Raw genomic sequence first — 16434 nt, forward strand, 5'->3', positions numbered from 1 at the left:
TATTTTTTAATTTACATCTCCCCTGTTGGTGAAACGTAAGAATGAGAGGAAAAATGATTGACAATCTGGAATGTGGAGGAATGGTAAAAGGACTTAGAGGAAGTGATAGATGATAGAGTTAGTTATGAAGCAGGCACTGATGGGGACACATGGAAGAAGGGGAATGGGAAGAGATGGATGGAGAAGGACCAGTAAGAAGACAACAGTAGGATAACTGTTAAAGATGAGAGTTGCTTACATTAGGTTACAATATCAGGTAGAGCCATGATTCTTTGTCCAAGCTGTTATTTTCTATAAATATATTTAGAGTGTACAGGCAGTTCCCAGGTTACAAATGAGTTCTGTTCCTGAGAAAATGGAAATTTGTATTTAAGTTGAAGTTGGATTGCATATAGTCAGTCCTCCACATTCAAGGGACTCAGGACCCCTGCGAAAACAGAAAAACCACAAATATCTCTAGCCCCCTCTGCCCAGACTCACCAGGGCCTCCTTTTTTACAGCAAGGAAATGCAGGGCAGGAAGGCATGCTTTGGAGACCTCTCCCCATCTGCTTCCTGTCTCTTTATGGAGATGCAGTAATATTTTAAAATTAATAGGTTCATTCATAAGTATGGGTTGTTTGTAACTCAGGCACCTGTAATCCTATGCAAGTGTAGATAGAAACATAAAATGTAAAACAAAGAAACAAAGCAAATCTGAAGGGGCTTCCCGGGCCACCTACCCCTGGCTCCAACTGGCTCCACTCATGTAATCCCCAGCATGTGGTTGTCCAATCTTACTTTGAACACCCTCACTGATGGGGCCCCCACCACCTCCCTTGCAAGTCCATTCCATATCCTAGAGGTCCTAACCATCAGGAAGCATTTCCTGACATCCAACGTCAAGCCTATTTCCTTGAGCTTTGCCCCATTGGAACATGTCCTGCCCTCCATTACAGGGAAGAACGGGCCATGGCCCTCCTTCACATGACATCCCCTCAGATACCTATAAGTTGCTAAAACATCCCCTTGGAATCTGCTCTTCTCCAGGCTGAAAAGAGCCAGTTCCCTCAATGGCCTACAACTCCCATCCTGTTCCAGTCAGCACAGTAGACAGGGACATAGTAGACAGTTGTGGGTCATTTTCTACCTTACCTTGCTTGCACAGGATTGCACCTTTACTGATTTAAATTCAGATGTGGGAAATTCCAGAATATCCTATCTTATTCGAGATAGTGGCTTTATTTTACACAGCTAAATATATAAAGGGAAAATACTACTGGTATCCATGACAGGTGGGGCAGAATTTATTTTGGGAGAGATTATAGGATGTCTAGACTCATGGGACTGGCTGCAGTAGTGACCTCTAAGGGCAGGGCCTTATTGAGCCCCTGGAATGTACCCTTTGGGCAAAAGGAGGCAAGGACACAAAGGTGGGAATTTAACTTGATGGATGCTGACGCATGCTTGAATTTTGGCAAAGATGAACAGATGAAGTAAGCAGATGAACATACACAGTAGCCGAGTTCAGCAATTTCCTTTTAGCCACTGTTTCCTGTATTATAAATGGAAATAAATGATGTGCTGCAGGAAATATTCCCATAACAGGCCATTCAATCATTGTAGTTAATAGAAATTTGCTATAGGTAAGAAGTTAAAAGGCACCACATTATTCCTTTTAGATATTTTGACACCAAAATAAAGAAATATGCATGGCTTTTTTCTTTTGTACACTTTGTGCATTATATGCCACATTATTCAATTAGTTACGCATCTTACCGAAAACTCTGTTTGGGACTGTGAGGCAAAATGAGTTAGCTGTATTGTGAACTGAAAAAGTTTGCTTATTCAAAGATCTTGCACAATACTTCATCCAGCTTTCTCTCTGCAATCAATTCCTTGCTGTTTTATCACTTAAAACTTCTGTGTCATAACAATCAATTTGCTATATGAAGTCAGCAGAGTCTTTTTTATCATTTTACTTGAGGTGACTATTTACTATCCATTTAAATGATAGTTGAGTATTCCCATCTCCCAATTCTATTTCTGAAACAGAAGGAAATATTTCTTAGTTTTGAGGGAACTGGGTCTCTTCAGCCTGGAGAAGAGGAGACTCAGAGGGGATATGTTGGCGACATGCAGGTATGTGAGGGGATGTCACATGGAGATGGGTAGAGACCTGTTCTCCCCTGCAGAGGAAGGCAGGACACGCTCCAATGGAGCAAAGCTCAGGGAGCCAAGGTTCCATTTGGATGCCAGGAAGCACTTCCTGACAGTCAGGACCCCGAGGGTGTGGAATGGGCTTCCACCAGGGGTCGTTGAGGCCCCACTGGTGCGGGTGTTCAAGGATAGGCTGGACGTCCACATGGTGGGCATGTCGTGAGCGGAGCTGGCTGGTGCCGGAGGTCAGACTAGATGGCTCAGGAGGCCCCTTCTGACTTGCTCTGTTTCTATGTTTAGTTTGGCCAGTTAATGCAAATATGAAGACCCAATTCTGCCATGGGATGTGGAATGTCTGTGGTTAAAAATGCATGAAGACTTTCTCTAAGATTCCATGCTGCTGACATTTTTAAAAGGGTTATGTTCTTGCATTCCTGTGCATACAATTTTCCTTGAAGTGATGCACTTCTGGCTCAGGACAGGCTCCTTTTTTAAACAGGAAAAGAAATTAAATACAAGCATTGAGTTAAGGCACCAGTAGAATGAACTGGTTTCCACTGACTAACCCATTTTTCCATGGAAAATAATTTAGTGTAATGAAAAACAGACCTTTTAGGTCTTCCCCCTGCTCTTTTCATAAGGCTGTGCTGACTTAGCCCTCATGGAGATACATAGTAATGCTGGATAATTTGAATAAGAGATCTTGGAGAATGAGAATGCTTTATTAACTATCCATGTGTAATTTGTTTGCTAGAGCAGTGGGAGGAAGAACTGTTTCTCGAGAACAGTAACAGCAGGGAAGCCCCAAGGAAGACAGAAAACAGCTGATGTGAAAGTACAAATTGCCTTGTAGTGAATTAGACAATTGGCCCATGTGGATGTGTCAGTAGTTTTGTTACCAGATCTAACAGCCTTTGTACAGAAGGTATTAATGGCATGCTTGGGTTTCATTGTGGAGTGTAGTTTGCAGGTGCTTTAACTAGACTCCTGTCTACTAGATGAGTGATCTTCTGCTACAGTAAGAAAGAATGAAAATACCCATCAATTATAGATCTTTTAGACAGGAAATATCCGAGGAGGGGCAGACATGCAATCTCGTTCATATTGGTTGAGCTAGTTTTCCTAGTAGAGCCTGATTTTTCCAGGAATCAGTGTAGAATAAACTTCTCTTGGGAGCCCATTTATTGCCATGGTACCAGTGGGTACTATTCCCTTTACCCAGTAACCAAAAGCAAACAAACCGGTATTGGACAGTGGTGTGTTTGAAGCCTCCACTCTTTCTCAAGAGAATAATTTTAAAAGCTTCTCTGTGTTCTCCAAATATTGAATAAAGAACACTTTACTTTTATTCAAGTACTGTGCTTGTATAAATGTAAATTGTGCTTCATGTAATGCATATTGTGGAGTAGACAGAGAACTTTTCACATTATTTTCCAAGGAAGAGTTGACGTTCATGTCACAGCAGGATCTTTTCATAAATAGTAGATTGCACCATTTGGGATTGTTTCTGGCTTGTATTTGGTACTACCCTCCTTCTTTGTAATGCACATATTGTGCTGCTTTGTTTGAAAGTGTGGGCAATGATAGAAGTAGGGCAGTTGGAGGATGGCACAGTGTCTTCTATTCTGTCAGTGTGCAGTATTTACATCCCTGATTGTGTAGCAGTGGTAAGATAGGAGCAAAAGGTACAGAAAATGATAAATTGTTGCTGGAGGGGGAACAGATTGCTTTCAGAAGATAGACACAATAAGCAATTGTTTGGAGTGTACTTCAGGTACAGTAAGAACAGTTTGATAACACTTCAGAGTTGTTGTTGTTTCCTAAATGTTAAGAGATACTTTCACCCACTTGAATAACCCATTTGGTTAGGACTTCCTTCCAGGACTTGCAAATTGGAAACAATGTGTGGGGAGCTTAGTCATCAGCAAGGTCCAACATGCAGTGACTAAGCTGACTTAATGGAACATAAACTATTTCTAACCACCAGTGGGTTAATTAAGCTTTTCTGTTCCTTCAGCAAAAGTAAACTGGACAGAAAGCCTTCGTGAATGCTGGTCACATCCTGTGATTACACTCGGGCTGGTTGAAGGCCAAAACAAATGGAACTGAATGGACCTCCCACATGCAGGCTGCTACAGAAGACCAGTCAGGGTGTTCCGCCCTAGAGATATCTTAGTAGATTACCACTCATAGACCTTCAGGCTGTTTGTAACATGGGCTTGACTGTGGAAGACACAACTATTTGGATGAAGGGTCTTTGTCTTTCAGCTGCAAACTGGGTACTTCAGCACAGCTATCTCCCAGACTCTAGTTGGTTACCTGGGTAAGGCAGGTCTATTCATAGCAAAGGAGAGAAGAAATGGGGTTTTATAACTTTGGAATTTCCGTATAAGTAAGATAATGAATTATATTGAACTTGGAGATGTTTACAGCCAGCCAAATTTATACCTAGATAATGTCAGAATTTGAATGTAACAATTAAAAAAATTTATTGTGTTAAAGGAATGAAACTAGGTGATCCTGACCTCCTCTGACACAGCTGTGATAAAAGATTGGAAGCTTGCCTCCTCTTTTTTTTTTTTTTTTTAACTAACTGCAGCCTTGCATTATGTCCAAAATCGGACAAGTTGCAGTTAACCTTGCAATCTGTTTACTCATACCAAACCATATGGAAGGCCTGGTTGCTGAAAGGAAAAAGTTTTCTTTTGTTGGAGGAGCTGAATGGAATGAACACAAATGTGTGTCTGTTGACAGTGTGATCTAGTGTATGGTGTGAGATGGTCTAGCAGCTTCTGGCAGCCCTACCTGGCAATCCCTCTCCTTTCCCCACTTACTGCTCAGGTTTCTTTTATGTACTTTGAGTGCGGACTGATGTGTTTAGAAAATTACTAGTACCTATCACTGCAGTAGTTAGTGATGAAAACTTGAGGAATAAAATAAGCATTTATACTCATGTATATAACTGTTAGTCTGCCCTCATTAGGTTTCTTAAAACCTCTATGAGATAAACATATGAGAAGGAACGTTTAAACATATCTTTTAGGTCAAAATTACTTCCACATGTTTTTAAGAGAAACCTCTGAAATGTAACCAGTTTGTTTTCAAAAATGTTGGCCATTAACATACTTACACATAAACACACCAAGTTTGCTTTGCTGCTTTTTACAGACTTTACACAAGGAAAAAAAGACGGAGTGCCCACTGGCCACACAAATACAGTAACCATAGTGCTGCAGAGGGAAAGCAAAACCACATGAACTGATTTCAGAACAGAGGGAAAGATAGTGGATAACAGAGAAATAAGTGCAAAAGTTCGCATTTGCTTCCTGATGTTACAGAAAGTGTAACATTGTATGATTACACTGCTTGTAATCATACAAGCAGTGCAGTCATATGGAAAAAAATAGATCTTCCACTTGACTGCTGAGGATCTGGTTGAAGGCAGGTTATCCCTCTCTGACTTCTTTTAGGCTTAACTTCTCCAATTGTCCAGGGTCAGTTCTAGGCTTTGTGGAACAGGGAACATCCATACCAGGGACATAGTTTGGCACTCCTTCCTTCCTTTTCTCCCCCTCCACCCGCAGTAGCCATTTGCTGTGTTCCCCCTCCCACTTCCCAGTGATGAGCATGTTGGCAAGCCAAGGACTCAGAAGGGGACCTAGGCCATTAGCTGTTGGCCTGAAATAACCCTTGTCCCCCACATGGGTTTGCCTGAGAACTTTCCCTCACTTGTCTGCGAATATCCTGTGACCAGAGGGAGGAGGTTGAACTTTTCTTTAATAGTTCAGAAGAAATATGCTGGCATGTTTCTTGCATGCTTCTGTCTTACTTTTCCGTCTAGGAGCATAATGAAATCCTTGACGTTGTGTGCACAGCACTGGTTCCAATTACAGAGTTTATGAAAATGTACAGAACATATTAAGCATTAAATAGCTTCCTGTATAGCCAGGAGAGGGATCCCAACAAAGCAATTTTTAATTTCTATGGTTCTCCTAGTCATTTTTAATAAGCAAGGCAATGAGGCAGAAATTCAGTTTTAATCCAAATCTCTGGATTTCAGTGTCCCTATTTGACTTCTGTTTTGTGCATTTGTTATCTTGCACATGTTTTGTCACATTGTCTGTTCATTTTCCCTGCCTTCATCGTATCTCCTTGATACTTGCTTTTAAGTTTTTGCTTTGCTTTCTCTATCACATAATGGATTTAGGATGTTGTTGATGCCACATTTTTGTTACCTTTAGTGAACATTGGCACAAATCATTTCATCCCTTCTGCTTCTATTAAAATTGATCCTTTTATTGCATGTTTGAGGGTACGATCAATATTGCATTGGGTGAGTCATACTCTGGCAGCAAAGTGGAAAGTGACTTTTCTCTTTAGGAGATGATTTCTTCACTAGACTGATCTGTAAGACCGTGTGAATGTATTTTAGGTCTGTGAACATATTGACTTTGGAAATATATTGTTATTCTTGGCATTATGTTAACGAATAAAGCAGCATTCCTATCTTAATATAGAAAAGGCTTGTCTAAGTGTTGGCATCGCTTCTTGTGACAGATCGCTGCTATTCAGTTAAGGCATTTCCCAGGGTAATTGCTCTACATGTTTTTTTTCCTGGCTTTTTAGGCTTTAGGCTTAGCAATTCATTCACTGACAGCAGAGTGTCTAAACGCATTGGGGGTTGGGATCAGTATTCCTTTTAAAGAAAAAATAGGGCTCTGCGTAAATAGAGATTTGACTACTTATATCTTTTCCTTATTTATGAATCATTAATCCACTTTGTACAAACACTATTATACATCTACTAAAAACTTTCCAGGTTGTATAGCAAAACCACCTGCTTTTCCTTTTCCAGTGACAGAGACTTTATTCTTATTATAATTTACCACATGAAAGGTACTGTCCATTGTGAAATCTGATGTGGAATTTCATAGGGCCAGGCTAGACAAATGTTAATTGCATGGATATTGCAGCTGCGAGCTAGCATTTTCCCTGTGAAAATAGCCATCAGGAAGCACGAGCAGCCTCGGCACTGTGGGGAAAGGCTTTCTTTTTTTTTCTTTTTTTTTTGCTGTCACAGTCCCAATAAAAAAAGGAAATTTCTTGTATCCCAGAGGATGCTTCCATTGCTGCCAGTGGTAAATGTACACATTCACTGCTTGTAACCAGCAGCCTGACTACTTTGAAGCTAAAACTACACATATTACTTCGGCGGATTCCCAAATGAACCTTACTTCAGCCTGGGCTGCTCACATCCTAGGGTGGTGAAGCCGTGTTTTATTGCTCTGTAACATACCAGCTTTCTCTACATAAAAGCAACATCTGGTGCTTTAGGAAACAACAGTCTGTCCTAGCCCTGGCCCTACTCTGTCAGGGTTCGGACTGCAGGCTTTGCAGTCTGAAATGATACAGTTGATTCTGTCACCTTCATTCCATGCATATGAAGCCTTATAGATGTGTCATTCTCCAAAATTGGAAGTGGGGTGAGGCAGGAATGTTGCAGGCTTCTTGAATCTATATTGGATTCACTCTGATTCATCCAGAGGCTGTTTTCAGGGTGCACTTTTACAGGTAGCCCCTGCACCCCCATTAAACCATTTTCTAAAGTCAGTGGGGCAATCCTCAGACATGAACCAAGTTCAGAGCCTCTCAGCGTTGAGCTGTTGGAGCAACATTACCTATAATTCCCAGCATCCCTGAAGGCTGCTTTAAGTAGATATGGCCGAGTCTGGAGTACACTAGCATTCCTTCCCTTTCCCCTCCACTTCGATGAGATTGGAAATGCAAAGACATAGGTCCAAGCTCATAGGGCCAGGCTTGTGGTGGTTCTGTCACTGCCCATGAGGGCTCAGGGCCCAATCTGCACTGGAGCCCATTAAGAATATGTTTTTTTTTAAATCCTGTAGTGGCTGTTAAACAACAGGTGTTTTCCCTGAGTTAATTCCACAACATACTCTCCTGGCTTTCTATCCCACCATTGCTGTAGAATGAGCAAGTTGCCACATGAAGCTCTGCAATAAATTAATGCTCATGGCTTGAGAGCGGCATTGTGGAGCTCAGATTCTCACCACATTGCATCTCTCAATTTTTCTCTAGAGCAGGCCCAGAGCAGGCCACCAGTGTGGATGGGGCCCCTAGCATGGTGGTTGAGGGCTTGTAAAAATGAAAAGAAGACAAAGCAGCTAGATACACATTTAAAGTAATGTCTGCTTGGCCCTGAGGAGAGAGAATTGTTCCTCCCGTTTATCCAGATTCCTTTGTGCTGAGGGAAGCAAAATGGGAAGGGAGCCCACAAATGTGGTGCTGGTGTGTTTGGGACCTTTCAAGATTCAAACCAGCTTCGGCTGTTAGAGTCTGATGGAATTCCTGCCTGTGCTGTGAACGTTGCACAAGGGCACGTGATAATGGAAGATCTGAATGAAGAGAGAGGGCCCCAAGAGAGAGACCCAGAAGGGAGTAAACAAAGGGCTTGCGCAGTGACTCAGTGGTTCAGCGTGATGGAAGAAGGAGGGGAGCAAGGGCACGGTAAAGCTACAACATGCCCAGGCGCCTTTCCTTTATCCATGCTATTCTGCTGGAAGGCATATAGTCTGATGCAGCAGTTTGATTAAAAAATGATTAGCTTTGATTGACTCAGAGTTAATAGCAGACACTTAACTACTCCTCCTTTCAATGGTATAGAAAGATAGATTTAGCAATAAATCTGAATTGAAGCTCCCAGGTACTGGGAATGCACCAGAAATAACTCCTACCTTCCAGCAGTAATATATAAAGAGAGGAAAATGTCCTTTCAAAAATTATGCCATGAATTTATTTGTTTGTTTGTTTGTTTATTGATTGATTGATTGATTGGACTTCTATGCTGCCCCATTCGCCGAAGCCTCAGGGCGGCTCACAATCATAAATAAATAACATAATATAAAACAATGTAATTTAGCAGTATAACAGTAAAATTAAGTTGCCCTGGCCAAAGCATAAAATAAAATATTAATATTAACAATTAAAATAATGTTTGAATAAAAAGGTCTTCGCCTGGTGCCAAAAAACAAATAACGACGGCGCCAGGCAGATCTCTCTGGGGAGCGCATTCCATAGATTGGGTGCCACCGCAGAGAAAGCCCTCCTCCGAGTACTTACCCTCCTAATTTCCTTCACGGAGGGTTCCCGGAGAAGGGCCTCTCCCGCTGATCTCAAGGGGCGGGTGGGCATATATGGACGTAAGCACTCCTTCAGGTAACCAGGACCCAAGCTGTTAAGGGCTTTATAGGTCATCACCAACACCTTGAATTGGGCCTGGACTTCAATGGGAAGCCAGTGAAGCTGATGGAGGACTGGAGTCATGTGAACATAACGCCAGTCCCCGTCAGCAACCTGGCAGCTCTAATTTGAATTAATTGAAGTATGCGGACCGTCTTCAAGGGCAGCCCCAGGTAGAGCATGTTACAGAAGTCAAGTTGGGAAGTCACCAATGCGTGTGTCACTGTCGCCAGGCAGTTGTTCTCCAGGTTGGGGCGCAGCTGATGAATCAGCTGAAGCTGAAAGAAAGCGTTCCTCGCCACCGCTGTCACCTGAGCTTCCAGTGAAAGCTCTGGGTCAAGGAGCACTCCCAAACTGCGGACCTTGTCCCTAAGAGGGAGTGCAACCCCATTCAGGACTAGGTTCAATTCATCTTCCCCGAAGCCCGATCCACCAACCAACAGGAGCTCCATCTTTTCTGGATTGAGCTTCAGTTTATTGGCCCTCATCCAGCCCACTACCTCAGCCAGGCACTGGTTCAGCACAGCCACTGCCTCACCTGGATTGGTGGAGAACAAGAGGTAGAGCTGGGTATCATCAGTGTACTGATGATTCCGCAGCCCACACCTCCTGATGACCTCTCCCAGCAGTTTCATGTAGACGTTAAACAGCAAAGGGGACAAAATGGACCCCTGCGGTACTCCGTGGCATAGCTGCCATGGCGCATAGCCATAGTCCCCCAGCACCACCTTCTGGAATCGGCCATTGAGATTGGAGCGGAACCACTGCAAAGCAGGGCCTCCGACCCCCAATCCCGCTAGCCTATCCAAAAGGATACCATGGTCGATGGTATCGAAAGCTGCTGAGAGGTCCAGGAGAACCAACAGGGATGCACTCCCCCTGTTCTTCTCCCTGCACTGGTCATCGTACAGGGCAACCAAGGCAGATTCAGTACCATACCCGGGTCTGAAGCCGGACTGAAATGGGTCCAGATAATCAATTTCATTCAAGAGTGCTTGGAGTTGTCCCGCCACCACCTGCTCCAACACCTTGCCCAGAAATGGGATGTTGGCCACTGGTCTATAATTAGTGGCCATCTCTGGATCCAGTGACGCTTTCTTCAGGACCGGTTGGACTACCGCTTCCTTTAAAGGGGCAGGTACCCAACCCTCCCTCAGAGAAGCGTTAACCACTTCCAAGATCCAGGTCCCAATCCCGTGCTTGATGTTGTTAATTAACCAAGATGGGCAAGGGTCCAATAGGCAAGTGGTGGGACGTACTCATGCAAGCACCTTGTCCATATCATCAGGCCGCAATAACTGAAATTCATCCATTAATTTTGCACCAGACGGCGACATTGGTATCTCCCGAGAAGCCTCTGAATCACTAGTAGAGTCTAGCTCATGATGAATCTGAGCGATTTTCTCCCTGAAATGCCTGGCAAAGTCGTCACAGCGGGCCTTCGAGGGTGGAACCAGATCTTTCTTAGGGCCAGGAAGGACCAGCCCTTGTACCACCCGAAAAAGCTCCGCTGGATGGCATTTTGAGGAGGCAATGGAAATGGAGAAGAATTTCTTTTTCGCCGCCCTCACCACCACAGCATAGGCCCAATAGCGTGCTCTTAAGTGTGTTCGGTCAGATTCATCCCGTGATCTCCTCCACCTACGCTCTAGACGTCTCCCGACCTGCTTCATTGCCCGCAATGCAGATGAATACCAAGGGGAAGAGTGGGCTCTGCCTGGTGGGAGAGGACGCTTAGGAGCAATCGTTTCAACAGCCCTAGTCTGTTCGACCAGAGCCTCGACAGGAGCACCAGTCTTGTCAGCCAGAAACTCCCCCCAGGGTCTTCAGGAATCCATCCGGATCCATCCGGCTCCGGGGGGCGGACCCACACAATCGGGTCCGCACCCTTACAGAGGGAGAGGCTGCTCTCAAGCACAAACCTCACGAGGAAGTGATCTGACCACGACAGGGGTGTCAGACATAAATTCCTCACCCTCAGACCACCCTCTTCCTGCCCCGTCGAGAAAACCAGGTCCAAAGTGTGTCCACGTTCATGGGTCGGGCCTGTGACATGTTGAGACAGCCCCATGGCCATCATGGAGGCCATGAAGTCCTGAGTTGCCCCAGTCAGACCAGTCTCGGCATGGAGATTGAAGTCCCCCAGGACCAACATCCTGGGGGTCCTCAACACCAGGTCCGAGACGATCTCCGTCAACTCAGGCAGGGATACTGTTGGGCAGAAGGGTGCACGGTACACCAACAGAATCCCCAATCTGTCTCGGTCGCCCAACACCAAGTAGAGGCACTCCAGCCCCGGCCTTGAAGGGACTGGAAGTCCCGTGAGGGAGATGGAGGCTCGGTAAACCAAAGCGACCCCCCTCCCCTCCCCTCCAGGCGTGGACGGTGCTGAACCAGATACTACCTTGAATAACTGCCTTGTTTTTTCCTAGGCAATAACCACCCATACATAAATTAGTTAAATAGATGTAACTCATTCTTTAAACTTGCCTTATTCTAGTAAATGGCGAAAAACCTGCTGTTGGATTAGTAGATAGACTTCTAAAAACACTGTGATATTTTGCCTTTGCTTCAAAATCACAAAAATGTACTTTAAGCACATTTTTAATAATTCAGAATATGTAGATGCTCTTAATTATACAGGAGGAAAGAGTGTTTTATTTTCCAGCTTTATTTTCCAACAAGTTTTCCAGCTTGTTTTCTGGAAAAGTTACCTGCAATAACCACTTTTTTGTCTAGATTGACACATGTGGTTGGCTTTTGCACTGCATCCAGGGCCAGGTTAGGAATTACAGAGCTGTGCTGTGCAGGGGCTTTCTGGTACCATTCCAGATAGATTGACCTTACCTGCCTGCACTGGCAGTCGTGATTCCCTTTCCCCACCATTCCCAAACAGTTGATACCCAAGAAGCATGTGCAAACACCTTACTCTGGTGTGTGTGTATTTCTGAATAGCATCAGTGGCACTGTAATTTACTAACACAATCAATTGAATTATTTTCTTCAATACCAAGTTAGTTTTTATGGATACATTTGGTCATTCCTTGAAGTTTAGTCTTTCCCACTCTTAAGAGAATTTCCATACACATGTAAGACTTAAACTGTATTGCTCTTGAGGTTGAATTTGTGATCATTGTTCATGTGGAAGACAGTCATTTGTAGTGCAAATAGGCAATTTGGTTAACCTAGGTTTTATGTTGATACTACAAACGGACCAGTTTCCTTTAAACTTCATATATGAATGTGTTTTAAGTTTCTGATTTCACAATGTTTGTGTGATTTGGCTAAACTTTTGAGCTCAACCAAAGGAAGTGGAAGAATTCCGTAGCTTGCTTAAATGGATAAGAATTGCCATTTTGATCGAGGGATAAAGCTGGTAAATGAGTACTGCTCACACATTCATTTTGAAGATTGCTGCTTACAAATAGCTTACATTTTAAAAAACGAGGAGGAAGGTGAAGCAGAAGAAGAATTTGGTTTCTTCTAGAAACTTTCCGTATTTCTGTACTCTGGCAAACTAATGTTTTAGGACAAATACTGAAGAAGAGATTTTTTTTGCAGCTGATTTTGTTTTAACCCCACAAAGGGAAGGCTAATTCTTTCCAGAAGGCTTGTTGAATCACTCAGATGATCCTGAGCCAACTCACACAGTTCTTGACTTTGAACTAACATGTCACCAATATTGGCCCAGGCTTGAAGACTCAACACAACTGCAAATGATTGCATTACTCACTGTTTATTATATAGTTCCTTTCTCTTGCCAGAAATAACTTGAGGCTATGAAAATGTGTGTCTGTCTCAGGAGATCTATCACTCCTATTCATCTTATCAAGGTTTGACCTGAATTACACTAGGTAGAAAATATTTTGCTTTTCTCTTCTCTCATGCACAATTCTCTCTCAGTCCAGAAGTTTCACAGAGTTAGAATAACTAGTATGTTCAGGAATATTTCAATTAATTGTCATATAAATAAAACTAATATATGTCTCTGAATGGAAAAACAACTCCTGCAGGTCAGGAGTGTACAACCTGTTTGCCCTCACCATCCCCCCCGGCACCATGGACATGGGCTGCACATGTGGTCACATACGTGTATAATATAAACATGCTTCCTGCCTCTTTTCTACACACAGAGAGACTTCTTGCACACACCACCCTGCCATGTGCACTTCTGCCTTGCTTGTCCATTTGGGCTGCCTAACAAACTGTGCGAGGTCCTCAGGCCTTCTCACACACATCTGTACTTGAAGGGAAAAGGAAAGGCATCTGTCTGCAACTGTACAAGGATTATGTTACTGTTCTGTGTCCTCATATATTTAGCTTGCTTTTGTCCCCATTATCAATTAACATGGCAATACAAAGAAGGTCATAAGGACTAGGGACTTTAGCAGTGCACAAGACATACCCAGGTCCATTACCATCCTTATCCTCACCATAGCATTACATTTAGACCCAGAATGGAAAAGGGGGTTCTTTCTTCTTGCAGGGGATCTAGGGTGGCTTCCAACCTTAACGTCTTCAGTTTAAACTCACAATAACAATCTTATGAGATAGGTTAGGCTGAGAGTAACTGGCTCAAAGTTACCCAGTGGGCTTCATGGCTGACAGGTAATAGGACCTGGCTCCGTTCAGCATCTTCACTGGGGTTCTTTTGTGGCACTAGTGGCTGGACTTGGCTACTGTGAAACCAGGATATAAGCCTTTTTTGCATTTTTGGCCGTCTTCCTGGTTCATGAACCTGACATTCCACTTCCCTCCCAGAATCTACTTTGCCTTTTCTGTGCTCCTTCCCTCAAAACATTTTTGCTAGTCCTTATACATAGTAGTAAATATGTCTATTTCTACTTTGTCACCTAAGCCAGCTGATTCCATTTGTCCTTCAGAAAACAATGTGTTTTCTTGCAGTCTGAACTGACTGCAGAATGCAGGACTTTCCACTGAGTATTCTTTACCTTACAAGATTAGCAGGCTGGTTAAAACATTACTCTCATCTCCAGAAAAATAAAGCACAGCTGGATGAATGGACTTTGACTCAAGCTATTCACTAAGATCTTGCAATCCTGTATTTTTAGTTTTGTGCCATAATAGCACAATATTTAGCTCTGCATTTTCCTGAATACATTCTCTTTAATAAAATTATATGGATAGAAAATATACAGGTCGGATGTTGCTACAGCCCCTTTCCATTTTTCAATTTTCTTCCATTTTATGAAATTTTCTGTTTAATGGGAGCTGTAGTTGCTGCAAAACTCAAATGTTTTAAGCTATTTATATTTGTTTGGGATTAACAGTTGAACTGCATAGGTCATAGGACAAGTTCACACATGACGTTTACATCACTTGTTTCCTTGTAGCTAGATGTTTGATTGAATTCTACCTAAAAACAGGGTTTGAGATGAAGATATTTGAAAATTTTTATATATACATTCTTACTTTCCTGAACAAAGCTTAAAGTGTTGTACACAGAGCTCCTATTAAGTACATAATTGGGTTGAATTTGCATATCATGTGAATAACCAAAGGTGGTTGGTTTTTTTTCTTGTACTTGACATTTTATTCATTTATGTCTATTTTTATCTTCTCCATTTTTAGGGAAAGCTGCCAGTTCTTCTGCTTGGACGTTCAGCAGAGTTACGGCCTGGTGAATTTGTGGTTGCAATTGGAAGTCCATTTTCTCTCCAAAACACAGTGACTACTGGCATTGTTAGCACTACACAACGAGGAGGCAAAGAACTAGGGCTTAGGAACTCCGATATGGACTACATCCAAACAGATGCAATAATCAACGTAAGTCACTTTTCACAGCACTCGTTTGTGGAATGCCTCCTTCTGATCTTAAAAGACATTACAGCAGTAGAGTCCCTTGTCCTCTCATCCACCCACAAGCCACTAAAATTAGAGTATTAACATTTTTAAAAAAATTCTTATCTCTTGGAACATGAACAACAGCTGATCTGCTGTAATTTTTAGGTTTCTTCCATAAAGAGACACTATGAAAATTTAATTGTAAACAGCTGACTTCTATTTTCTTGTCTTTAAGATCCATCACAGAATTGTCAGAATACTAAAAATAGAAAATTTCAAGTTGTAATGCTGCTTCTTTTAGCATTATGGAATGTGTATTTTGCCAAGATTACATCTCAGAGACTTGTGCTAACTTCCTTTAATTTAGGAATCTACTGCATTAAGAAAACATGTCTTTAAAGCTTCAGTAGCAAGGGCAGCAAACAAAAGAATCAGTTTTTGGCAGGCTTAGAGAAAAAGAGAGGTAATGTCAAAAAACTACTGAAAAACAGAAGTTAGAAGCAGAAGTTCCTGTTTGGAAGACAAAGAAAGGCATCTAAGTTGTAGTGGAAGTACAGTGGTGGTTATATGAAAAAACATTACTTCGCGGAACATATCAATAGCAAAACAAAATACCCTGATTTAAATACTTCCAAATAGGAGAGCTTTATTTTGGTCGTGATGGTATTTTGTTTGCTCTTTGGGGTTGTCTGGCAGATCTTCCAAATCAGTCCCCAATGAACTCTTTTCTGGTTCTTAAAGGTTTTGTCTGCATTTTTGTGCTTGTCATCTCATGAATTACAGTTCAGGGATGTCTGCATAGTATAGTCATAATATGGTGCATTGATTGGAAAAGAATTTGTTGTGTTAACCTAACAATGCTGACATGACTCCTTAAGAGTGACTCCAGATAATGCTTTCATTATGCCAACATTTGTCATAGCATTTTATAGGGTGTTCCTACAAATTGACTGGGTTCATAAGACCCAGTAATCCATGGGTAACTAACCAGTGAGCCCTGACTTACAGGACAGCCTGTGTGTCAGCAACAAACCACTCTGCCAACCCATGACTTCTTTTTGCTGTATCCACTGTCATTGGAACCTGGGGACCGACCATATTGTGCGTACAGGGAAACAGTGAGCAAATTGCTTAGCGAGAGCATAAAAATCTCTTGGTTAGCTTGCCTGAGCTACAGATAGGATGGTTTGCTCTTTTCCAGTTTCCCAGGTGTCAAAAGGGTAGAAAAGTTGGA

General features: G+C 42.6%; 1 protein-coding gene across 1 annotated transcript in view; it reads left to right on the forward strand.

Moving 5' to 3' along the window:
• The window catches only part of HTRA1 (HtrA serine peptidase 1), a 63704-nt gene that overhangs the window by 37650 nt on the left and 9620 nt on the right, over positions 1 to 16434 (forward strand). The window contains exon 5 of the mRNA XM_044431563.1: positions 14988 to 15182. Coding sequence (XP_044287498.1) covers positions 14988 to 15182 — 195 coding nt within the window. The remainder of the gene's footprint in view (positions 1 to 14987; positions 15183 to 16434) is intronic.

The sequence above is a fragment of the Varanus komodoensis genome, unplaced genomic scaffold, assembly GCF_004798865.1.
Source record: "Varanus komodoensis strain SLA01 unplaced genomic scaffold, ASM479886v1 scaffold1, whole genome shotgun sequence".
NCBI classification, from domain to species: Eukaryota; Metazoa; Chordata; class Lepidosauria; order Squamata; family Varanidae; genus Varanus; species Varanus komodoensis.